We start from the raw sequence: 25907 nt of genomic DNA, 5'->3' as shown, positions 1-25907 counted from the left end.
TTACCAAGTGTGAAATGCTAGTTTACCACAAGAGGTGTCCTCTCCTCCCCAATAAAAGAAGGTCTACAGACATCAGACAAGTCATTGTGGACAAAAGACTTGCTGATTGCTTCCCCCATACTCCTGAAAACGGCAGGTGCACAAGCCCTCATCCCATCACGGACTGAACACTTGGGGAATAGAATAAAAATGTCTGTTAAGGAGAAATGCTGCTTGAACGCTTAGGGGCGAAGACTTCTAGGCATAAGCAAAGAGTCCCCTGCTGTCTAGTGTGGGTTAGCCCTAAAGGACACAGAGTTGGCTTATTAGATAAATTTCTATTAACTTTTGAAACTTAAGACTGCAACTCATTCGTGTGCGTTTATCTGCTTTAACCTTGTAAACAACGTATTTCTTTTTCCTAGTTAATAACCCTTTAATTAATTACAGGATCGGCTACAAGCATTGTGTTTGGTTTGAGATCTGAGATGCAACTGACCTGGGGTAAGTGACTGGTCCTCTGGGACTAGGAGTCATCTGAATAGAATTGTGATTTTGGGTGCAAGGGTACGTCTACACAGCAAAGAAAAAACCACGTCTGGCCTGTGCCAGCTGACTCGGGCTAGCAAGGCTCAGGCTGCGGGGCTATTTCAAGGCTTTGTAGACATCTGGGCTTAGGCTGAAGCCCGGTCTCCAGGACCCTGCGAGGTGGGAGGGTCCTAGAGCCCGTGCTCCAGCCCGAGCCCAGAAGTCTATACAGCAATAAAACAGCCCTGGAGTCCGAGCCCCATGAGCTCGAGTCAGCTGGCACAGGCCAGCCACGGGTCTTTCTTTGCTGTGTAGACATAACCTTAGGGACCACCTATCACAGAGGAAGGCTTGCCTGGGTGGCAAGATAGATCAGAGTACCCAAGGGCACTGTCGGTGGCTCCCTATTAAGATTGCTCTAGTGCCTGAGGATTTAACACTTGTTACTTGGTTGGTTAAATCTAAGTATAGAACACACAACTAGTTTGGGGTTCATGCCCTGTTTCTTGACAGTCTGCCCTGAGGTGGGCACCTACAGTGATGAGCCACTCGCGTCAGTGTGACACACACATTTTCAAATTAGTTTTACAAAGCCTCAACCAAATTAAAACCAATTAATTTTCTTTAATTACATGATTTGAATTGCTTTAACTTAAATAATTCCACCACGGGTTGTGTAGATGTGCAGTAAGAAATGAGCGTATACACATACTATACTCACAGGATACTGCACTTATACTTCATGTAAACAATCAGTTACCTTCCACTCACACCCCTGTATCTTACTCCGGGGGGAGGGGGGGGAATTTTGCGCCCATGCGGGGGCATAGAATTCATATGGCCCGCATTTTTCTGTGCCCCCCCCCATGCAGAAAAACACACAAAAAATCTGCCGGGGGACACGCGCCTCTTCCCCAGCAGCCCAGGCAGCGCGCAAGTGCCTGGAGCAGCTTCAGAGACAGGGGAGGGGGGCTGGGGGTTCGTGCCTGAGTGATCACCGCCGGGGGAGGGGAGAGGAGGGGGCTGAGTGTACGTGCGTGCCAACAAGCGAGCGAACGACTCTGTCCCTCTCTCTTGTGACTGCAGCTCCCTGGCCTGTAAGGGTCAGGCTTTTTATTATGCACGAGGCAGGCTAGAGGCACAAATGAAGTGCCTGCCTGAGTTAACTGATCTCATTCTCTGAGGCAGAAATGTAGCAGCCTGCCTATTGTTCCTTAACTGTTCCCATTCTCCGTCAATTCCCCCAGGAGCATTAAAACCTGTGAAAGTTTTAAGGCCCCTACACTGCCAGAGTGATGTAAAGGAGCCTTATTATAAATTACAGTAAGGGAATCCTCAGCTAGGAAGATCTATTTGCTTTCTCACTTTTTTCCTGTGCCAAAGTGGCACAACGGGGTTAGATTACAGCTCAGGATTTATTTTCCTTACCCGTTTAAAAAAAAAAAAAAAAAGACTGAGGGCAAATAAAACATTTACCAAGCCATCAATAAAATGTCAGGACAATCAGAACTAAGCACTTCCCAAAGTACCCGGCCAAGTCCAGGACAATGATTAGCAAAATTTTACGACTTTCATGTGTGAAAGTCTGAGCAATTTAAAATGACATTCTACTCTTTTTCCCCCCCCCGTTTGGTATTCTGTAATGTAATTTAAATGACAGGATTATAACTGGAATGCAGGTACTAGTTACCAAGTGTTTGTAACTTAACTTTCATGTGTTTAAGAAATGTTGAATAGTTATTGTGACTTTTTCTGTATTGTAGTTTAAATAAATTACCAAAACAATTGAAACTGGTGTGATTATTCTGCATTATTTTGACAAATAAAATATGCAGAATTTTGAATTTTTTGGTGCAGAATTTTGATTTTTTTTTTTTTTTTTTTTTTTTTGCACAGAATCCCCCCAGGAGTAGTACCTTGTAACTGAAGAAGGGAAACTTACTCAGTATGATAGTTTAAGTAACAACTTAAGAGGAACAGTTTGGGCCAGCTGATGCCAAGAGCAGATCAGCATAACTTTAGCCTCTGCAGTCCAAATACTCTACCAACTCCTGCTGATGCAAATGACAGAGGACCTAAGGAGGTATGCAGGAAGGGAGGACAGAGAAAGATCTGGGCTTGGGGGGGGATAGGTGGATTAGACTATATTGCCCTCCCTTCCTATGCGGCTCCTCAGATCTGCAGGAGGGGAGAATCTCACACAAATCTTAGCAGGCTGATTTGGTCCCCCTGGCAAGACATTTGATGGAAGCATTCTCCTTCCCACCTTGGGTTGCATCTGAGTTCTGGTCTCTAAAGAGCAAGGCTAGAAATGTACCTGTCTGTTTTTAAAAAAAGAGGATTCAGGTCTCCAGCTGTTATTTGACATCCTATAATAAGCATGCCAGAGCTGGTAATCCCAATCAAATTTTGAAATTATACTTAAAAATTAACAAAACGTAGGTGCTGAGTGCTAAGTCTCAACCACTATGTTTTATCTCTCTCCCATCTTCGTTTGGAATTTTTGTGGTGTGATACAGGCCACTCAGTTTATGTGCTATGAAGTGGCAAACAAAGTTAGACTATCAACTCTGAACACCTATTTATTGGACATCTATTCTAGAATCCCTTCTACAAGTCACTTCAGATTTAGTAGTAATATCCTAATTTAACCACGTATCTTCTCAATGAATTTTGAGGTTGATCTAATGATGTAACAGTTTTTCTGGTTTTTAAAAGAAGCTCATAATCGTGATTATAAAGACGACTCAGCTGCAACTTTAACTGTGGAGCAACTGCTGTTACTTCATAGCACTGGAGTATAGCAAACTCAGACAATCAGCTACAGTAATGTACTACTCAGTGTTTTATACACAGTAACACTCATGTCTTGACTGCTATTGATTAATTTAATCCTCATACCATGTTGTTGTTTAGTCACTGATAGACAGAGCGGATTATATTTGTTGCATGTCTGTGTTAACGACTCGATATTGTTGAAATAACAGGCTCAATTTAAATTTAATCTAAGATTATTAATCAGAGATAAATACAGCACTATACAGAATACAGAAATAAATACATTACTACCCTTTGTTGTCAGACTAAGAGCTGTATATGTATCTTACCTGCATCTGGAAGGGACGTGCAGTTTTCATCCCCCCCACCCAAGTTTTCATATCACAATCATTATATAGGATTTCCAACAAAGGAAACCCAGTTTCCAAGAATATTCTCCCAGAAACATACGTTGTAATGTCATTTCTATATATTCTCTCTCATGTCAAGGCATGATTATTTACTGCTGAGAGCACTAACAATTCTTCAAGTTAATATCTCTCAGTGGGTCTTTCTTACCCCACAATCATTCTTCCATATTGATTCCCCCAACAGAAAACATCTGCTATGACAATAATCTCTTATTAGTTTCCTAAGTCTATATATGCTTATGTCAACATTATATTTATATATATATAAATAAAATTATATAAAATGTTAAGGAGATGGTTTCCAAGAATATCTGGAGTTTTAGAGACATGAAGGCACCCTAACATTATTAAATACAGCATAATGAATACATTCCAAAATAGGGTAACTTACTGGTCAAGGACCAGTGTTCTGGGCCTTAGAATTCAGATATACTCTTTGTTGAAGATACAGATTCTAAAGAATAGTTAATAGATATAAATGAATCAAATATACAGAAAGAAAGAACTAAAAGTATTACTATTTACTAACAGGTACTAACATATTACATGGTGAAATTTATATTAAGATTGTTGTTCTGTCAAATGAAAAATTATGTACGGCAAAATGGATCATCAATCAAAAACGTACCACATATAAACAATTAATCTACAGACAAGCTGTAAATATATTAACAATGAATACTGGAACAATGGTGCAAGCTGAAAATGTAATAAAATTGAATGTTAGTCCAAACCATCTGCATAATGTAGCACAACTAGATTTTCACATCAGATCCTACCTTTTTGTCACCCACAGCATTGTCTTTACTCTCTGCAGACATCCACTGAGGAAGTTTATGATGTGGAGAAATCATTTTCAATTCTATATGATTAATTCTCCTGCATTTCTGTTATTTTTGTTCTGTAAAATTTAAGGGGGAAAAAAAGGCAGTTAGTGTACAGTTGGTATAGGAATGAGAGCTATTATTGCCGTTTTATCATTCTGAGTCCCCCAGGGTCCTCATTTTAGCTGATCACTTTAGGCTCAAGTAATCTGTCCACAGGGAAGGAAATGTACGTGACTAAGTGAATGCAGGAGTTCTTCATCAGAGTTTCATCATCTGCTACATGTATACACGAATGTATAAAAACACATGAAAGAAGAAAATCTCAAAATATCCTCCTGAGAGAAAGTTCAGTCAAGTCTTTTGCACATTATGACAGCACCAACTAATTTAGGATTAAATGACTTGTGTATTTTTCCACTAAAACAATTCAGCCATTAACAACTATGGTGCTAACATACCAAGGAATCCTAGGGATTTTGTTTGTTTAACACTTAATCTAGTGATGCACAGTTCTGTTCTCTAGCTAGCCTTCTTACTCAGAAAGAGTTACATGCTGTTCGCATAATTCATGGTTTGAAAACTCTCTCTGCAGTGGAGAGTAGGAATATTGTTCTGATGAGAGCAGGTTGCCTCTGCTATGGGGATTAGTCCTGAATGTTCCCACCCCACCAAGTTGTGTTGAAGAGGAACCCATGGAGCAGCAACACACAACGCTGGTCTTACCAGCTCTCGGTGCGGTTACACTGCCCATCGTGCTGTCTCCAACAGTTCCAGTTCAACTCATTGCTTTGTTGCATGTCTGATTTAAGGACTCAAGGTTTTCAAACAATGGGCTAAATTGGAATTATTTAATCTAAGATTATCAATCAGAGATTAGTCCAACACTATACAGAATACAGAAAGAGATACATTATTACCCTATCAAGAGCTGGCTCTGGCTCACTGTATCTGGAGGGAAGCGCAGCCTTCATTCCCCCAGTGAAGTTCCCTTACCAATATCATTATATAGGGTTATAGACAAAGAAACCTTTTTTGCAAGAATATTCCCCAGGAACATATGTTCTGATGTCATTTCTATACATTCTCAGTTTACCTGGTTTATGTGTGAAGGCCTGATTATTCACAGCTGAGAAGACTAACAATTCTTCAAGATAATCTCTCCCAATGGGTCCTTCTTACCCCACAATCAATCTTCCCTATTGACTCCCCAACAGAAAACATCTGCTGTAACAATCATCCCTTATTAGTTTCCCAATTCTATATATGCTTATGTAAGCATTATGTATATGCCCTATATCAGTGGTTCTTAAACTAGGTTCTCCGCTCCAGGCCAATGGGGGCTGCAGGAAGCGGCGTGGGCCGAGGGACGTGCTGGCCGCCCTTCCTGCAGCCCCCATTGGCCTGGAGCAGCGAACCGCGGCCAGCGGGAGCCGCGATTGGCCGAACCTGCAGACGCGGCAGGTAAACAAACCGACCCGGCCCCCCCAGGGCTTTCCCTGAACAAGCGGCGGCCATAGTTTGAGAACCACTGCCCTATATGTATGTATGAGAGTATGTTAAGGAGATTGTTTCCAAGAATATTTGGCGTTTAATAGACATGAAGGTGCCACAGATTGTTAAAATACGGCTGGTTTCAGAGGGGTAGCCGTGTTAGTCTGTATCAGTAAAAACAACGAGGAGTCCTTGTGGCACCTTGGAGACTAACGAATTATTTGGGCATAAGCTTTTGTGGGATATAACCCACTTCATCAGATGCATGGAGTGGAAAATACAAGTAAGCAGGTATAAATATACAGCACATGAAAAGATGGGAGTTGCCTTACCAAGTGGGGGGGATCAGTGCTAAAGAGGCCAATTCAATTAGCATGGATGGGACCAATTCTCAACAGTTGTCAAGAAGGTGTGAGTATCAACAGAGGGAAAATTATTTTTTGTAGTGACCCAGCCACTCCGTGTCTTTATTCAGGCCTAATTTGATGGTGTCAAGTTTGCAAATTAATTCCAGTTCTGCAGTTTCTTGTTGAAGTCTGTTTCTGAAGTTTTTTTTGTTGAACAACAGCGACTTTTAAGTCTGTTATTGAGTGTCCAGGGAGACTGAAGTGCTCTCCTACTGGTTTTTGAATGTTACAATTCTTTATGTCTGATTTGTGTCCATTTATTCTTTTGCGTAGAGACTGTTCGGTTTGGCCAATGTACATGGCAGAGGGGCATTGCTGGCACATGATGGCATATATCACATTGGTAGATGTGCAGGTGAACGAGCCCCTGATAGTGTGGCTGATGTGGTTGGGTCCTATGATGGTGTCCCTTGAATAGATATGTGGACAGAGTTGGCAACATGGTTTGTTGCAGGGATTGGTTCCTGGGTTAGTGTTTCTGTTGTGTGGTGTGTAGTTGCTGGTGAGTATTTGCTTCAGGTTGGGGAGCTGTCTGTAAGCGAGGACTGGCCTGTCTCCCAAGGTCTGTGAGAGTGAGGGATCGTCCTTCAGGATAGGTTGTAGATCCTTGATGAGGCGCTGTAGAGGTTTTAGTTGGGGGCTGTAGGTAATGGCTAGTGGCGTTCTGTTACTTTCTTTGTTGGGCCTGTCCTGTAGTAGGTGACTACTGGGTACCCTTCTGGCTCTGTCAATCTGTTCTTAAAACTACAATACCCACCTATCCCACGAAAGCTTATGCCCAAATAAATGTGTTAGTTTTTAAGGTGCCACAAGGACTCCTCGTTGTTTTTAAAATACGGCATAATGGATAACATTCCTGCATAGGGTTACCTATCGGTCCAGGGCCAGTGTTCTGCGCCTTCGAATTCAGACACACTCTTTGTTGATAAAGATTCTAAAGAATAGTTAATATATAAATTAATCAAACAAACAGAAAAAAAGAACTAAATAGGGTTAATATTTACTAACAGATACTAACAGCTTCCTCTTGAGTTCCGTAGCAGAGATCGGGGCAACACAATAAATGCACACAGCTCAGCCCCCAAGATCATCAGCAGCTTCCCCTCCACTCGGCCGCCGGAGAGGGCAACACGACTGTGAGTGGTAGAAGAATGGTAGGCCAGTATTAAAATGAAAGAAGATTAATAATAGGAAGGAGGGAGAGCCTGGGCAAGGAGAGAGAAGACAAGATAGACTAGGTAAATGAGGAAGTGACTGGAGATAAAGAGAAGTTACTTATTGGTGCCTAATGTTTTGAGTCACCTCTCTGCATTGGCACTTATGGGAGTTGCCCACCGGTGGCAAGCACACAGAACCTTCTGGAAGGCAGCATCCACCAGGGTGGGGGGAGAACGGGAGAGCACACATGTGCAAGTGCCCTCTCATGGCATCAAATGTTCAGCAACTAAGGCTATAAGAGACTCCACCTCCTTAACTTCCTGTCCCTTCTCCCAAACCAGTGTCCTGATGTTATACGGGACTCTGAGGTGAGGGGAAAGGTGGTCACTGAGTGTGAATGCACAGGTGATTGGTGGATAACCTCTCTTTCTTTGAGAGCCTCTGTACAGTCCCACTTGTGGGAGATTAGTGAGCGGCATTGAGGAGCTCTTAGCAAAACACAAACTGCAGCATTGCTCTCCCAAATTGAGCACTAGAATGCCATGCTAAGCACATGGAGTCGTGCCTGGTGAAAAGTACATACTGGCCTTCAAGTTGCAGTTCTACAGAGTTTTCCCTACTGGGATGTACCCAAGACATGCCACAGAAGCCACCGTGGTTCCAATCAAATGGTCCTCAACCTTTGCTAGTCCTGGTACCCTCACTAGGTTGAAATGGTTTTATACAGACTTTAATCCAATTAGATGTTCTCTGTGTGGCAGTGTGGATTGATTTAAATCAAAGCAATTTAATCATGATTTGATCAGCAAGCAGGAAACTGAGTTAAATCATTTATTTTAATCTTAGTTTGCTTTTGTACTTTTTATTTTTCTAAAGAAAGGCTGATTCTCATTGGTTGGTAAACATGCTGGTTTGCAATTAAATTAGCCTTTACAGCTAAATTTGGGCATTCTTTTTGCTAATCAGGAGGATGCACTATATCTATATATATTTATTTAAGCAATTATATAACAATTTATATTTATTCAGATTCTTAATTTTTAAAAAATGGTGAATTATGCATTTCTTATTTACTAAACAATTTTGTATTCATGATTTTTGTCACACTATTTGGATGGAAATTCAATTAAAAACACAAAAACAGTCTTACTTTTTTTTAATTAGTTAAATAAAATTACTTTAAATGTGCTGTAAAATAAGTAAATGTTTATCAAAACATGCTTTGCATTTAAAACTACTGATTAATTAAACAATGGAAGTATTATCTGTGGTTAGTGAATTGAATTTATTGTTTCTGATTACCAGGTTCTTCAAGATTGTAGAATTAGTAGGTCTCATCTTCTCACAGCTAGGCCTGGTCTACTCTACAAAGTTAGGTCAACATAAGCCACATTAGGTCGATTTAATAATGTATGTGTCTACACTACCAAGTCCTTTCCGCCGACCTAAGTGGCCTGTAAAGTCGACTTCTGTACTCCATCTCCACGAGAGGCGTAGCACTTGATTCAACATGGGGATAGCGTAGACACTGCGTTGTGTAATTTGAATGAATTGGCCTCCAGGAGGTGTCACACAGTGCTCCGCCGTAACTGCTCTGGAGAGCACTTTCAACTCCACTGCACATCAGCCAGGTACACAAGAAACAGCCGCTCCCCTGTTAAAGCCCTGGGAACTTTTGAATTTTCATTTCCTGTTTGATCAGCGTGGAGAGCTCGTCAGCACAGCTGATCATAGAGACTCAAGGCCACAAACACGCTCCAGCATGGAGTACAGAGGAAGTGATGGATCTTATTAGTGTATGGGGAGAAGAGTCTGTGCAGGCAGAGCTCCAATCCAGTAGAAGAAACGCTGACATCTATGCCAAAATCGTGGGGGGCATGGGGGAGAAGGGCTACATGAGGGACACGCAGCAGTGCTGCGTGAAAATAAAGGAGCTTCGGCAAGCGTACCATAAGACAAGGGAGGTGAACAGTTGTTCTGATTCTGCCCCACAGACATGCCGCTTTTATGAGGAGCTGCATGTGATTCTCGACGGCAACACCACCACTACCCCAAAACTCTCTATGGATACCTCCCAGGAGCTCCGGGTAGCCTCAAGCAACAACGAGAAGGATATTGTTGACGAGGATGAGGAGAATGCGAGGCAGGCAAGCGGAGAATCCATTCTCCCCGACAGCCAAGAGCTGTTTTTAACCCTGGAGCCCATCCCTTCACAGGACCAATTGCCGGTGGACTGTGATGCCGGGAAGGCACCTCTGGTGAGTACACATTGCCAATCAAACTGTAGGGTTACATGCTGTTATTTTTTATGTTTAATCTGACCAAAAAAGTAGGTGTAGTGGGTATCGGTGGCCACTCCAGCTACGCAGAGGGTGCTCTCAGATAAAACTGTTTACGTGCACAGGGATGGCCTTGGAATCCTCCATGGAGTTCTCTAGGAAGCTTTCATGGAGGTTTTTTGCAATCTTTTGCTGAAGGTTTCTGGGAAGGGCTGCCTTATTTCGTCCACCACAGTAGGACACTTTCCCGCGCCACTCCAGTATTAACTCTGCTGGCATCATTGTAGTACAGAGCATTGCAGCATAAGGGCCAGGTCTGTACCCAGACGCTTGCAGCATCTGCTCCCTTTCCGTCTCTGTTACCCTCAGGAGAGTGATATCGCATAGGGTCACCTAGGGGAAATGGAGGGAAGTTTTGGATGCTAGCCCTTAAGCCGCAAACAATTCAACAAGTAATCCGCCCCCGTTTGGTGAAATCTGGGTTACACAACCACGCTTTCCCAAGCGTAGTGTGGTTGTGTTGGAAGGGATCACTGTGTATTGCAACTAGCATTTTTAAAAAAGGGGGTGGGGGTGGGAAGCTTCCTGTTTGTCTCCCTTCCGCCCCCCCAATCCAGTGCCTCTTTTGCAAAAATCTGTCCTCAGGTTGCTAGGGGAAAGGAGGCTTTTCTGAAGTTCCAAGCAGTGATCTCAAGGATGTCTTCACAAAAGCTGCAGCACAAGACCTCTCTTGCCCACGCCTCGTGGCTGTACTCACCCTGGCTGGAGCAGCAAATCAACTCTTGCAATAGCCAGTAGTTGTGATTACATTGTGACTTGCAGAGAAGTGCATTGAGGGGTATTTATTAAATAAAAAGTATTAACCTTGCACCAGAAACAATGCATGCACTGTCAATGCTACCCTTGTGCTTTTCATTCTTTGCAGCTAAAAACCTTGTCCGTCGGCACATCTGGGGCAGAGACTTTCCCAGATTAGAAGGTGGAAATGAAGACTCTGGAGGACGTGTTCAATGAGTTAATGCACGCCTCTGAGAGTGATAAGATGGAGCTAAGAGCATGGGGGATTACACTGTCCGACAAGCTGCACATGGGCAGGGAGGACAGGAGAGCATGCAGGGAACAAGAGCGTGCCACGCAGGAAGAGATGCTGCAGATTATGAGGGAGCAATCAGACATGTTGAGGCATCTGGTTGAGGTTCAAGAAAGGCAGCTGGATGCTAGAGTCTCTCTGCAGCCTATGCTGAACCTGCTGCCGTCATCGCCAAGTTCCACATCCTCCCTTGCCCAAACGTCCTATGAGACGGGGGCGGGGGGGGAAGGGAGGGAGAGTCCGGTATTCCTTGCACTCAACACCAGGGGAAGGTACAAGGATTGTTATTGCTTTGTTTGATTGTTATTGCAGTGCAATTGTAAGCAAGTTTTCCTTGTCCCCACCCCGCAGTGTTTTCAGCCCTTTTGCCCCAGGTTATCTTACTTTTCTTTGCTGTCTCTATGTGTTTGTGTGCATAATAAAACTTAACAGATTGAAGAGAAAAGGCTCTTTATTCATTCAGCACACGCTGGTTAGCGGGGGTGGAGTTTACGGGGAGAAAATGCAATGAAGAGCATAGCTTGGTAAGGAACAATACAGATAAGTGTCACATTACTGTGGATCATTGCTGAAACTGGTTTTCAAAGCCTCACGGAGATGGGGAGCCCCTCAATGTGCTCTTCTTATTGCCCTGGTGTGTGGCTGCTCAAAATTGGCTGCCAGGCGATCTGCCTCAACCCCCCACCTCACCGGAAACTTTTCTCCCTTTGTTTCACAGATATTATGGAGCACATCGCAGGCAGCAATAGCAATGGGGATATTGTTTTCACGGAGGTCTAACCTAGTAAGCAAACAACGCCAGCAGCCTTTTAAATGCCCAAAGGCACATTCTACCACCATTCTGCACTTGCTCAACCTATGGTTGAACTGGTCCTTACTGCTGTCCAAGCTGCCAGTGTATGGCTTCATGAGCCATGGGAGCAAGGGGTAGGCTGGGTCTTCCAGGATCACAATTGCCAATTCAACATCACCAATGGTTATTTTGCAGTCTGGAAAGAAAGTCCCTGCTTGCAACTTTCTGAACAAACCGGAGTTCCTCCACCAGCACTTGCAACAGCATTGAGAAGTACCCCTTTCGGTTTATGTACTCTTTGGCAAGGTGGTCTGGTGACAAGATAGGGATATGCATTCCGTCTATAGCCCCACAGCAGTTAGGAAACCCTATTGCAGCAAAACCATCCACTATGTCCTGCACGTTGCCCAGAGTCACTACCCTTCTTAGCAGAAGTCTGTTGATTGCTCTGAAAACTTGGATCACAACAGATCCCACGGTAGATTTACCCACTCCAATTGATTCCCCACTGACCGGTAGCAGTGTAGCATTGCAAGCTTCCACAGAGCTATCACCACTCACTTCTCCACTGTCAGAGCATCTCTCATTTTAGTATTCCTGCATTTCAGTGCTGGGGAAAGCTCTTCACACAATTCCTTATGCATTCGAAAGTTCTGCCACCACTGCTCATCATCCCATAGCTGCATAACGATGTGGTCCCACGAGTCAGTGCTTGTTTCCCGGACCCACAAGCAGTGCTCAACCCTGTCAAGGTGATGCGTGACTGTCGCCAGCAACTGCGGATTGCTCCACTCTATGTCTTCCAGCAGGGCTGCTTGCGTGACATCACATTGTTCCGCACGGTGGCTCCTGTATCGGCTGTGTAAATACTGCAGGATAAGGTGCAAGGTTTTTGTAATGCTCACAATAGTGTACAGCTGAGCGGGGTCCATGCTTACCGTGCTATGGCATCTGCATGGGTAACCCAGGCTTATGAAAAAAGGCGCAAAAAAGGCTTGATTTGTTTGCCATCGATTTCAAGGAGGGAGGTAAGTGGGAGGCTAACGCCATGTTCCCATAACCACCTGCGCAAATGTTTTGGTCCCATAAGGCATTGCAAGCCTAACCCAAAATTCCACTCGGCTACATGCACTGTGGGATAGCTACCCACAGTGCAACGCTCCGTGTGTCAATGCAAGCCCTGCTAGCGAGGATGCACTCCGCCGACACAATGAGCGTAGTATGGACACACAAGATCGACTTGCTTAAATTGGAGGCTCGATGTCGACTTACATAAAACCGACAACTTTGTAGTGGAGACATGGCCCTAGTGTTGATTTATAAATTGGAGGAGGAAATTCATTGAACTGAATTAGTTGAATAAACTGAAATTAAGAAATATTCTCTCTGTGCCTATAGAAGAGGCTACTGCTGTCAAAAGCTGGTTATGCACTTCAACAAACTCTGATTCCAGCTGCTTATCCAGTGACTTCCTCCAGTTCAGTGGTCTGACTTTCTTCTAAATTAAATAAAAATATTAAGCTGTACATGTTTGCTGCAGATGTTTTAATGATTTTAATATATTATAGTAAATTTAGGCCTGAAAAAGTTTGTAAGAGTTATGTTCCCTTCTCTCTGCATCCCTCCACTGGCTCCGTTCTCCATTTCATCAAATACAATGTTTTCACTTCCAAGGCCTTTCACAGCTTATCCCACACTGCCTATCATCTCTCACACGCTATCAAGATCTCAACTCCCGCCTCCATCCTGCCAATGAAGGCTGCCTTCATCACCCGCTTGTTACATGTTAAACAAGCACCTTCAGGCTCTCTCGCACCATGCTGTACACATGGGATGAGCTCCCGATAAATACCCTCAAAGCCACCTCATTGTCCTTTCATATCTCTTCTTAATTCTCCTCTTTGTTGGAATACCTACAAAACTCTTGACAACTATTGGGCAGCAGGTGTGGTGAGCCCACTGCCTAGCATGCTAACCACTCCTGACTTGTTTCTTTATGCTCCCTAGTCTGTTTGTCTGCATTCCCCTGTTGTCTCGTCCTAAACTGTAAGCCGGGGTCGGCAACGTTTGGCACGCAGCTCGCCAGGGTAAGCACCCTGGCAGGCCGGGCCAGTTTATTTACCTGCTGACGCGGCAGGTTCAGCCGATCGCGGCCCCCACTGGCCGCGGTTCGCCGTCCCGGGCCAATGGGGGCGGCGAGAAGCGGCGCGGGCGAGCGATGTGCTGGCCGCGGCTTCCTGCCGCCCCCATTGGCCCGGGACGGCGAACCGCGGCCAGTGGGGGCCGCGATCGGCCGAACCTGCCGCGTCAGCAGGTAAATAAACTGGCCCGGCCCGCCAGGGTGCTTACCCTGGCGAGCCGTGTGCCAAACGTTGCCGACCCCTGCTGTAAGCTCTTTGCAGCAGGGACCATCTTTTGGTGTTTGTACAGCGCCTAGCACAAGTCGTCCCTGGTCCATGACAAGAGGTTCTAAAGCAACAAAGAGCCTCCTTCATAAGCCAGTCCCGCCAGCCCACCATCCAGTTTTATATCTTCTGCAAATTTCATTAATGACCTTTTGGTTCCTCTTCTAGATCTAGACCACTAATAAAGAGGTATAATAAGTCTCAATGTGTGATACTACCCTAGTGCATTGCAGTTCATCACACCAAGGGTCTTATTCTCCCATAAGCTATGATGGTCATGCCAATCTTTAAAACATTCCACGGCAGAGGTTTAGAGAAACAATGACAGATCATGGAAAGAAGAAGAGGGGATCGGAGAGTGAGCCCATCCCATGCTCACTCTGTAGCAGTGGCTCCTGTCCCAGGGACAGAGGGGCAAATTTGATGGGTGTTACACCCTAGCACATAGTGTTGATGCACAGAAAGTTAGCCAGAAATGGAGGGGCAGACATGCCAAACCTGAGTGGACTAGGTCACACTGCCACTTGGTTTGGAGGCATTTCATGGACTTTATTCAAACTCAGTTTCCACGACCACTATGACATCCGTGACAAAACTGTAGCCTTACCCTCAAGCACTAAAAGTACTTGATATGTACATAAACCCCTGGGAGAAGAGACCTTTTACATTAATCTTATTGCATCAAGGTGCTTTTACAAATAACAAATTTGTCTTTTTAGTTAAAACACTATTACTGCTTCATTTTACAATGCTCACTATTTTGATGCAGAAAGAGAAACTGATCTTTGCAGTATTCAGTTGTGTAAAAAAAAAAAAGTAAAACACAGCTGCCTCTAGCATCATCAACTGCCAATTGATTTAATGCCAACAATCAAAAATTATTCTAGTTGGAAATAAGTATAAAGTTGGGTAAGTAAAAGATTTAGGCAGAGGCCCATTTAATCAGAATCATTCAACTTTTGGTCCAACTATCAGTATTAGTAATTACCATTTTCTTTATTTCAACAGGCAACTCTGGTATTTATTTTTGTCCAAATCTCTTCTGTGACCATGATGAAAGCAACAAGCAGTAATTATCAATATGAAAAGCAATTAATATAGCCTACAATTCAGTTTAAGCCTATGATGTGCAGAAAGTTTGCCTCTTTCAGCCAATGCTATTGTTATATTATTGCTAGTAAGTTGTGCTGCTTCCAATAAAAAAAAAAATCTTCTCGAACATTATATAGAAATAAAGCATGACTCAAAATATCTTCTGCCTGATCTCATTAAGGCTTGTTATAATTTCTCCGGAAATGTGACCCTATCTTTTTAATGTAGATGCACAAGTTTGTTCATAACAAAATCATCCTTGAAAGAAAAAAGGTTGGCATTTTGCTAGCATTTATTTCTTTGCAGTTCTCTGTAGCCAATTATTTCATATAATTATTTCTGTTGTGGTTAATTCTTATGTAATCAATGTGTGATAAACAGAGGTAGATACAAGTATAGGAATGAGTACAACCAATAGTATTGTAGGGGTATAAGGCTGACAATTATTTATGAGTGATGAATGTGTATTAGGTATATAAACAAAGTAAGGCTGTAATGCAAGATCTACAGGCTGAGGCCTGTAGAACTGTAGCTTAGTCATATTAGGCAACGGTTCTCAAACTTTTGTAGTGGTGACCCCTTTCACACAGCATTTTTTTTTTTTTAATATTTAACACTATTATAAATGCTGGAGGTGAAGCGGGCTTCGGGGTGGAGGCTGACAGCTTGCAACCCGTCAGCTAATAATCTTGCGACCCCCAGTTTGAGAACCCCTGTATTAGGCTTTAGACCTAAAGAAGGGTTGACATAATCCTGTACCGGTGAAGTTACAAGATTACTGTAAAGAAAGTGCCAATGGGTGATGTTCAGGAAAATATGCCACAATGTACCCATCTAAACCGCAAGGCCCCTGACTGTAACATCATGGAAAATGCTGCAGCAACCGCATGTTGCCATAAATGCTAAAGAAAATAAATAAATAATATGAAATAATATGAAAAGCAGGGTACCCCACATTTTATGGGGTGCAGAAATCCCAATAAAGAAAAAGGATTTGGAACCTTCATGCATATGCATAAGGGTTATGGGAGTGAGCATACTGCAGCACAAAAAGGGTTCCCCCAACACAAATGGGGAGGAAGAATCCATCGGGAGACTCTCCACAGAGTTTACCTCAGTATAACATGTTTCTGAAACACTACACTCTCTAGGGGACTGCACTGGTTTAAGTAGCCCTCCCTCCCCCCTCATTTTAGTTAAATTTGTGCAAAGACTGACTGTAGACAAGCATCTGTAGACTACCAATGCTTGTGGCATTTAATTTCTACCTATCTATTTATATAGCATTCACCGCTATTATCTTAGCACCTGTGTTGACATATATACTGTAATGAACTTCAGCCAGGAATTGTTTTAACTGTGTTTCACTTTGAATCAATGTTCTCAGAAGTCACCCCAAAAAATTATTTTTCTCCCTTCACTATAACTGCTATAAAAATGGACCAAAACTTATCAAAATGGTCAGTCAGGAAATAGCACAGCTAAGTGATATTTTCTGTATTACCAGAGTCCCCTTTACAGAAACAAGTTAGGTAATATTTCTTAGTGGACTAACTTCACCCATCTTGTCTCTCTAATATCCTGGAACCAACATGGCGCTACACTTCAGAATCCCTTTTCACACACAATGCTCCCCCCTCATACCTCTACCTTCAGTCTCAACAGAAAGGCTGATTCTGTCCCTTACCTCCAGACCCAAATACCATAACATCTCTGAACACGCACTGATGGGCAGAAAGCATGATTTTTTTTTAATCCACTTGCCATAATTTGCTTGTTATTCACATCAAGGGTGGAGAAAGAGTGACATATTCTAGATACAGCCCCACCCAAAATAGTCGCTAGTGCAAAGCAAGTGCACATCCCTCTATAGAAATCAAAGAGTATGTAACAGTCCCCTCCCCAGCCAGGGCTTTGGAGCTGTGCTCCGGCTCCGCTCCAGCTCCAGGCAAAAACCTGCAGCTCCACTGCTCCGGAGCTGCTCTGCGCTCCAGCTCCGGGCTCCGCTCCAAAACCCTGCAAGTCACATATTGTATATTGGTAGAAGTCGCTCCAACCCAGATGTGCTGCATATGTTGAGTATGGAAGCTGGAATTGTCTTACAGAAAATTTTATTTTGCTTCATTTAGCTTTATTTGTGTGTGCACACATGTCCTCCTGCACTCACATGTATGCCTACTAGCTGGACATGACCATTCACTCCCTCTTACAGCTCAGCATCCCTGCTCCCTCCTCCCAAATAGGGAGGCCCGGCCTTGTCCCAACAAAGCTCCTGAGGTTCACGAGGCAATACTAGAAAAGGACCCCCCAACCGGGACTCCCGTGGCCACAAGTCCTTGGAGTGTTCTTGCCTGAGAAGCAGTGGGAAGACAACCTGTGCAGAAGTGACGGCCGAAGTGCTCACCCACTGCCCAGCACAGACTTGCGGGGGGAGAGGCCGGGGTAAGGGCAGCAAGAGCAATGAATACCAGAAGCTGTTGCCCCAGGCCTCTCCGGGTAGGGCTACATTGGAAGACAGACTGTGACTAGCGGGGCTCCCGCTAGGCCCACTAGAAATAGCCGCGTGGATGTTCCGGCTCCAAAGCCCACCTGACACCCGCACCCCCAGGCTTCAGAGCCCGGCCAGAACAGCCACACGCTGTTTGCTGCACGCTCGCTCGAGGCCGACTGGCGTGAGTCTGTCTTCCCGGCCGGGAGACTCGCCCCGGCCCGGCCGCAGTGCAGCCCTACCCCGAGAAGCCGGGGGTACCGGCTGCTGGGCTGCACGGCTGCCGCGGCTCCTGCCCGCGGGGCTCCCAGCCGCAGTGGAGACGCGCCCTCGGCGGCCTCCTCTTCTCCTCACGAGGGACGGGCCCAGCTGAAGCCCCAGTGAAGACGCGGCTTGCACAGGCGCTCCCCGCCGGGGAGGCGTGGCGGCAGCTCCGGCGGGCGGACGGGCGGGCCCAGCTCCAGCAGCCGCGAGGCCCCGGGCGGGCTCGGGAGGAGGAGGGCCCGCGCTAGGACCCCGGGGACCACCCACCCGCAGGGAGAGGGGAGGCCGGCGCCCGGCACTCTCCGCATTGGGGGTCCCCTGACCTGCTGCGCCGCTTCCTAGGCTCCCCCGACTCTCTCAGACCCTTCGCGCGCCGCTGCGTGCAGGCCACGTCATCAGCTCGCCGCCCGTCGCCAATGAATACGTCACCTCCCTCCGCCGAGGCTGGAAGGTTACACGAGGGTACGCGCATGTTCGGTGAGGCCCTGTCGCGGTGCATGCTGGGGGTTGTAGTTTAAGGGCCGAATCGGTAGCTGGGAGAGCGGCGCCAGCTCCATCCCCCGAGCCTGTGGCGCGGGCCCTGTTCTGCCGCCGTGTTTCTCGGCGGAGTGGAGTCGGCTGCGGGGGATGCTCCTTCCCGGTTCTGGGCGGGACTGTGCGCGGCGGCCGGGAGCGGCGGGCGGCGGCGGCGGTTGGTGAAGGGCAATTGCAGCAATGGAGTAAGTGTCCCCCTTCGCCTAGCAACGGGGGCTGTGGGGTGAGGGAGGGAGGGAGGGGGTCACGGGGAGTGGGGTTCAGTGGGGGGCTGTGGGGTGAAGGAGGGGGTCACGGGGAGTGGGGTTCAGTGGGGGCTGTAGTGTGGGGGAGGGGTCACGGCAGTGGGGGTTCAGTGGGGGGCTGTGGGGTGAGGGAGGGGGTCACGGGGAGTGGGGGTTCAGTGGGGGCTGTGGGGTGAGGGAGGGGGTCACGGGGAGTGGGGGTTCAGTGGGGGCTGTGGGGTGAGGGAGGGGGTCACGGGGAGTGGGGGTTCAGTGGGGGCTGTGGGGTGAGGGAGGGGGTCACGGGGAGTGGGGGTTCAGTGGGGGCTGTGGGGTGAGGGAGGGGGTCACGGGGAGTGGGGGTTCAGTGGGGGCTGTGGGGTGAGGGAGGGGGTCACGGGGAGTGGGGGTTCAGTGGGGGCTGCGGGGTGAGGGAGGGGTTATTGGGAGTGGGGGTTCAGTGGGGGGCTGTAGTGTGGGGAAGGGGGTCATGGGGAGTGGGGGGAGGGGGTCACGGGAGTGGGGGTTCAGTGGGGGGCTGCAGTGGGGAGGAGGGGTCACGGGAGTGGGGGTTCAGTGGGGGGCTGCAGTGGGGAGGAGGGGTCACGGGAGTGGGGGTTCGGTGGGGCTGCCGTGTAGGGTAGGGGTCACAGGAGTGGGGGTTCAGTGGAGCACTACAGCCTTGGGGAGGGAGTCATGGGGAGTGGGGGTTCAGTGGGGTGCTGCAGCCTGGGGGAAGGGGGTCACTGGGGGGCTGGTCTGCTGTACCATGTCTGTTGGGTGGTTGGGGCCCCCATCACTGGGAGAAATGGGGGTTTGATGGGGGTTTACTGGGGGCTGCATCCAGGGACAAACTAGAGGGCAGTAGAGTGGTAGGGCGGGGGGGAATTGCAGAGGACTGTGTGGCAGTAGAGTGGTGCTATGCCGGTGACACCCAGTCTCCTGGGGAATCTCCCAGTCCTGGGGGCTGTAATGGTGGAGATTAGTGGCACTATGGGTAGACAGTTTTGGGGGGAGCGTGACAGAAACGGGGCTATGGGGATGATTATCAGGGGAGGGGGGTTGTGGGGTGGCTGTTGATGGGAGGGTAGTAGTGATGGGGGCTGTGACGGGATGGTTATTGGAGAAGTTTGAGGGTGACACACAAAGTGGAAGGATAGAAGCAGTCACGGAGATTGGGATCTCTTCCCATGTTGCGGAGTGTCATGGTAGGAGCCCGGGGTACAAGCATCTTTGTGGGGAAAGTAACACTGAGCAGAGATATGTTGAGAAGCAGCGCAGGTTCCTGTCACTGATATTATGGTCTGTGTCTGTTATATATTTGTTATTTCCAGCTGACTGGTAAAGATGGAGAGAGGGAGAGGAGGAGGAAGGAGTGTGGGGGGCTCCAGCCTGCACAGGAGCATTTACTCCCAGTCTCAACAGCAGTATAACTATCCTGCCTCCTCTCAGGGGGGCTGCATGGAGATCCAGGAGCTAGCCTCCAAAAGGGTGGACATCCAGAAAAAGCGATTTTATCTGGATGTGAAGCAGAGTTCCCGAGGCCGCTTCCTGAAGATAGCGGAGGTCTGGATAGGAAGAGGCAGGCAGGAAAATATCAGGAAAAGCAAACTGACTCTTTCCTTGTCTGTGGCTGCTGAGCTGAAGGATTATCTGGGAGATTTCATAGAGCACTATGCCCATTTGGGCCTCAAAGGCAGCCAGAGTCATAGACATGAACACAGTAATGGCAAAGATCAAGATTTGAGACGGCGGCAACAGCATCATCTGCCTTCGCCTCCAGCATCTGTTGAATCCGAAGAGCATCCTCACAGTGTCCTGAAAACTGAGTATATAGAAAGAGACAACAGGAAGTATTATCTAGACCTGAAGGAGAATCAACGTGGGCGTTTCTTAAGGATTAGACAAACCATGATTAGAGGACCGGGCATGATAGGTTATTTTGGCCACAATTTGGGACAGGAACAGACTATTGTCCTTCCAGCCCAAGGGATGATTGAATTCAGGGATGCTTTGGTCCAGCTAATTGAAGAATATGGGGAGGGAGATATAGAAGAACGAAGAGGTGGGGGTGATGAACCCCTTGAGCTTCCAGAGGGGACTTCCTTCAGGGTGGACAACAAGCGGTTCTACTTTGATGTGGGCTCTAACAGGTATGGCATTTTTTTGAAGGTAAGTGAGGTGAGACCACCTTACCGTAACACCATCACTGTCCCGTATAAAGCGTGGACAAGGTTTGGGGAAAACTTTATCAAGTATGAAGAAGAAATGAGGAGAATTTACAACAGCCATAAAGAGAAAAGAATGGATGTCACAGGTGACAGTGGTGAAGAGCAAGAGGGTCTGGAATAGAGTGCATTTGAACTGGTCGTCAGGCAAAACAGAAAACCATAAATTGGCTAGAGGTAGTTTGAATATTTAATAGTTTGAAGAAGTTGCCCCTCATTTTTTGTAAGTCCTTTGCCTGTTGTTAGTAATAATTCCAGTATATAATACTTCTGAAATCTGGTTATGTTAAATGACACCCAACACATCTCTCTAATTCCTATGGGAATATCAGCCTCCCAAATCTAAATGAATCAGCTGTTTCAAGTATTGAAGACTATGAAAGTATGCATATCAGCACAAAAATCTGACATTCTGACCTTTAAATAGTCTAGGTAAGGCTTGTGTTGCACTAGAACATGATACAAAAAAAGCCAGACGTACCTTATGCTGAAAAGTATTGGTTTCTGCTTATGACGGGTTTTCCAGAACTGAATATTGTCCATGCTGAGTTAAAATCTGAAAAGCTTAACTACAGGTCATTTACCACAAAAATTGACTTTGTATGCATTTTATCTACTTATACGAGGAAAGGTAGACATTTTAAATCAGTGTTCACTAATTACTGAATTTTAAGCAATGTTCTTTATGGATAAAATCTCGATAGCAGGTCAAGCCTTTATAAGGGATTGTCAAAGAGTGGAATATTAATTAATAATAATTCTGTGGTAACCAAAAAATTCGAGTGCCACAGTAAAGTAAAGCGGTGTTTGAATTGTGATGGGTTATCCCAAATTAATGAAAATAATCCATTCTTCATCTACATATTACATCTTGTAAGGTTGAGGATTTTTTATGTGCTCTCAAAATTTCCAAAACTATTTTTATATTGTTGGTAGTTTGGGGGGCTCTAGCAAGGAGCTGGGAAGTGGGCATTTTGGTGGCTGAATGATTGTTGCAAGTGGGTTTCCAGGGTTTTCTCCCAATTGTATGAGTAACACAGGTATGATGTTAAAAGTATGAGGATAGCTTCTGGTTTCGTCCTTCTACTTTGAGGAAAAACCTTTGGGAGAGTTTGGTGCACCACTTAATTGGTATAAAAATGCTTCTCTAATTTCACACTTATTGGTAGCGCATTTACAATGCTATGGCTAAAGCTGTGTCAGCATTTCCATTATAAATTATTATTTTTATAGGTTTTAGTATTCCAAGATAATATCTATGCCCCCACCTCCATCACTCCTTCCCCACCATGTTAAAGCTGCGGCCATGATCCTGCAATTTGATTCACGTGGGCAGACTGTTAGGCCTGCGTGAAGTCCCCTTGAAGACTACTGAGCTACAACTTCCCACAGATTGCTTCCTTGAAATCCAAATACTCTGCCTGGAGGGGAAATGTGTAGCATTATCTGTTCAGGAGGGTTGAGTTAGAAAGGGGACGTAGAATATTCTAAATGCTTTTGGATCTCAAAGCAAAAACAGATTTATTTTTATGAAGAAATTTTTCAGCATTTAGGGGCCAGTTCATCTCTCACTGAAATCAATGGGAGTTGGATTGGGCTATAAATCCCTTGCTTAGAGACTCCATTTTGCCTACCTTTTTTATGTGTTTTTTTTTTTTTTAAGTGCTACTGTATATCTACAGAAATTTATCACCACCCAAATCATGTTTTTTAATGAAGTAGCTGGTGTGCATGAGAGCCAGCTATCATTTAATCCGAACAGTAAAGTTTAATCTGTTTAAACACACTTATCTGCAACCCAAAATTGTCCCCAGTCTTAATTTTAATCTGCCTGCACACTTGAAGGCCACACTAAATTCAAACACCTTATCATGTATTTGATCTGATATACCATTAGTAATATCAAGAAGGACTGTATGTGGGGATTAAGTGAATAATCTGGCCTTTAGTTTGGGTGCTAAAAATGATCAAACAACAAAAAAGCTTGCACCAAAGTCACCAAAGAACTATTAGGAACATGTTACGCCTGTGACAGAAAAGAAAAATGTAAAGAAGTTAATTTCACTGTTTTAGGTGATTCCCTAAGAGCTAACAACCAGTTGGCCTAGTGTCAAAAAAATACCATAAACTAATCACTAATGTATTGATTGCTGTTTCAGATATTTTCTAATCCAAAGCAAAATTTTCTTATTTAGTCACTTGAATTGCTAATGGGCCATTTGGGCCATGACCAAGCAATTGAAGGTTATAACCTTAGTCCTAGGGCTAATGGTTCCTATTGGATAGTGAAGTACTAAAAAAAACAAACAACAACAAAAAAATTGTTTTAAGAAGTCACAAATCATACTGAAATAACAATTTATACTATTGTTGGCTTGATAGCAGAATATTAGTGAATGATTCATCAATGCCTAAGTTACCATCTCACTGATTGCTGCTGCCCATCACAGTGCCTAAAGTAGTGATGAACTTGTCAAAACTTCCAGCAATCTGGAACTATGAATGTAAGAACTTTTTATGCTCACTTCTCCCCTTGCACCCCATCTTCTCGTGGATTTTCCCCTCTACACTCAGCATCTTCCAGTCACAAACATTATTTTAATCACTCGATATAAAAAGCTCATTCATTGGAATTGTTCCAGCGTAATATGTGCAATGCAGATAATCTTGCATTCCATGTGTTCTTTTGCTCTTAATGGAGAAAAATATTTTAATTGTGCAAGTAATTAGTAATTTAAAAAATACATTTCCTTCACAGGTTTAAAAAACAAACCAGTGCAAAGTGGCATTGTTATTGCTATCAAGTTGCCATTTTGGAGAATTAGAGCCAGACTACGTCTTAGCTATTGAAAGTGCTCCAGTGAAGATGTAGACCGGTATCAGTTTGCATCACTGCTTCATAATTAGGTTTCCTGTATTTATTAATTGGGCTTCAGAAATGCATTGATGTATTGTAACTATTACCCCAGGAAGTCAGTACCTGCTGGCTGCTGAACAAGCTCAATTCTCAGCTCTGATACACAGGTAAGTGTTGCCTTGTATTTTGTAAAATCAGCTAATGCACTTACTCTCACACGGTGATACGCACCTGAGTATCTGGGACAACGCTTGAGCCAGCCATCTACAGTTAAAACACTGACTACTAGTTTTCCATAGAAATGTAAAGCACTGATTGCAAATACTATGATCCAAGCATAACACTAACAAACTCAAAATGTAGCAATGCAAACTTACATTGGTTACATTTGGAAACGGGTTCCTCATTATTTTTGGCAGTGTGTTCCCAGCTTTAGAGAGCAGCAGTATTATGCTGCTTATGTGCAGAAGGGCCCATTATAACACAAAGGAATATTGAATTCCCAGTGCATTCTAAATAGATTGTCATTCTTTAAGCCCTAAAACTGCCTGACCCTTAAACTTGAGAAAAACACAAGCTTGTTTGCACTAAAGAGCATGGCCAAAAACAATTCTAAGAGGACAGGGTGAAAAGCATCAGTCTGAATCTCTTGAATTAATAGGTTCTCATGAGCGAATTTTACATTAAAGCCCTCACCTCTGTTTTAAAGCTGTGTGGTCCAGGCACAAAGTCTGTCAGTTCTATAATTAAATAATAATGCACTTTATATTTTGTAAATAATAGAAGCACATTTCTGCTATTAGTTTTGTAGGATGTGCTTCAGTAATATATAGCCTAAATCTGTAAGGGGTGGTCTCCTGTATGCACGTCTGTCAGAGCTCTGTTGAAATCACTTGATTCAATTACAATGGTATGGTAGAGAAGGTAGGCGCTATTAAAAATTCTTTCAAAACCACAAGTCTGATTTCCACCGCCCCCTCCCCACCGAGGTAGCATCCACAAATCCCATTAACTTTATATGGAGTTGTGGGTGCTCAGCATCTCTGAAAGATCAGGCTCCAAACATTTTGTAATGAATGTATAGCTATGTTTTGTACGCATAATCTTTATAGAGCTGGGTTCAGTAACTCCATCTCACTTAGCTTTCTTTGACTCTTTGCTGTCACAGAAGCCCTCATAATCCCAGAAATGTTGATTTGGAGTAGTGGGGCGGATTAGGTGGGCTTCTGTGGTATTGAAACTAGCCAGTTTGTATTGACTCCAGCCATAGCGTGTAAACTTTCTTTCTTGTTAAAGTACAGACATAGTATGTTGTTGGTTGTAATAGTGCTATGGGAGAGTTGGAAAGTTACCTGCACTAGAATGGTAAGGTTCACCACCATGGCACTATGTAGGACATCTCACCAACTGTGACCAAGTAGACTCAAATTTCATGAAATACAGAGAACATAGCAAACTTAAAAGAAATTCTTGATTAGGGACTTTCAGGAGCAGCAATATTTACTCCTGCACCTAAGAGAGTGGGGAATCTATTTTAATGCAACAAAACTTGAAATACACGTTTAATATAAATATCAATGATATGTGTGTACTTTATCCAGAAAGAAACTGTGCTTCAATATATTAGCAATCTGCTCTTTATCATAAGTGCTTCATATGTGTATTTAATATGTATAAATCCAATACGTGTATATTGTAAATCCACAGTAGCTCAAAGTGAAATAATATATTTATCTGAAGTGCACAGTTTAAAGATGGGACTTAAAAATCAGTTTCTGCCTGGAACACAGTTTGGTTAAATGTGTTATTTCACTGAGAGCTGTTACATATATTATTTATTGCATCCCTTTTAAGATTTATGCATTTAAATGTTTTGATGTATTATTTATTTGAAGTTTGGTGGAGAAGGGGATGGTATGTGACTCTCAGTAGAGCTGAAGGAAAAATAGGAGAGAAAAAAAAAACTTATTTCAAGGTATCTCATGTGAAATAAGTAGTCTTAGGCTTTACTGGCAGCTTTGTATGCAGGTTTACTGTTAGCTGCCATAGTATTTCAAATCTGTCTTTAAATCCCC

At 44.6% G+C, this 25907-nt stretch overlaps 2 protein-coding genes across 2 annotated transcripts in view; one reads left to right on the top strand and one right to left on the bottom strand.

Moving 5' to 3' along the window:
- Positions 1-18380, bottom strand: part of WRN (WRN RecQ like helicase) — a 121142-nt gene extending 102762 nt beyond the window's left edge. The window contains exons 1-2 of the mRNA XM_065405267.1: positions 18313-18380; positions 4475-4596 (exon numbers count right to left, since the gene is read on the bottom strand). Of these exons, the coding sequence (XP_065261339.1) occupies positions 4475-4549 (75 nt within the window). The 5' untranslated portion in view covers positions 4550-4596; positions 18313-18380. The remainder of the gene's footprint in view (positions 1-4474; positions 4597-18312) is intronic.
- A 1714-nt stretch (positions 18381-20094) lies between these two features.
- PURG (purine rich element binding protein G) lies at positions 20095-21099 on the top strand. Its single transcript, XM_065405612.1, has one exon. It carries the CDS (start codon positions 20095-20097, stop codon positions 21097-21099), a length of 1005 nt encoding a protein of 334 aa, XP_065261684.1.
- Positions 21100-25907: the final 4808 nt, after the last annotated feature.

The sequence above is a fragment of the Emys orbicularis genome, chromosome 5, assembly GCF_028017835.1.
Source record: "Emys orbicularis isolate rEmyOrb1 chromosome 5, rEmyOrb1.hap1, whole genome shotgun sequence".
Lineage (NCBI taxonomy): Eukaryota > Metazoa > Chordata > Testudines > Emydidae > Emys > Emys orbicularis.
The sequence above is the reverse complement of the archived record's forward strand: the minus strand, read 5'-3'. Positions and strand labels throughout refer to the sequence as shown.

What these genes read in the sequence shown, in the direction of transcription:
- PURG (XM_065405612.1), top strand. Translation starts at nt 20,095, where the DNA reads ATGGAGAGAGGGAGAGGAGGAGGAAGGAGTGTGGGGGGCTCCAGCCTG.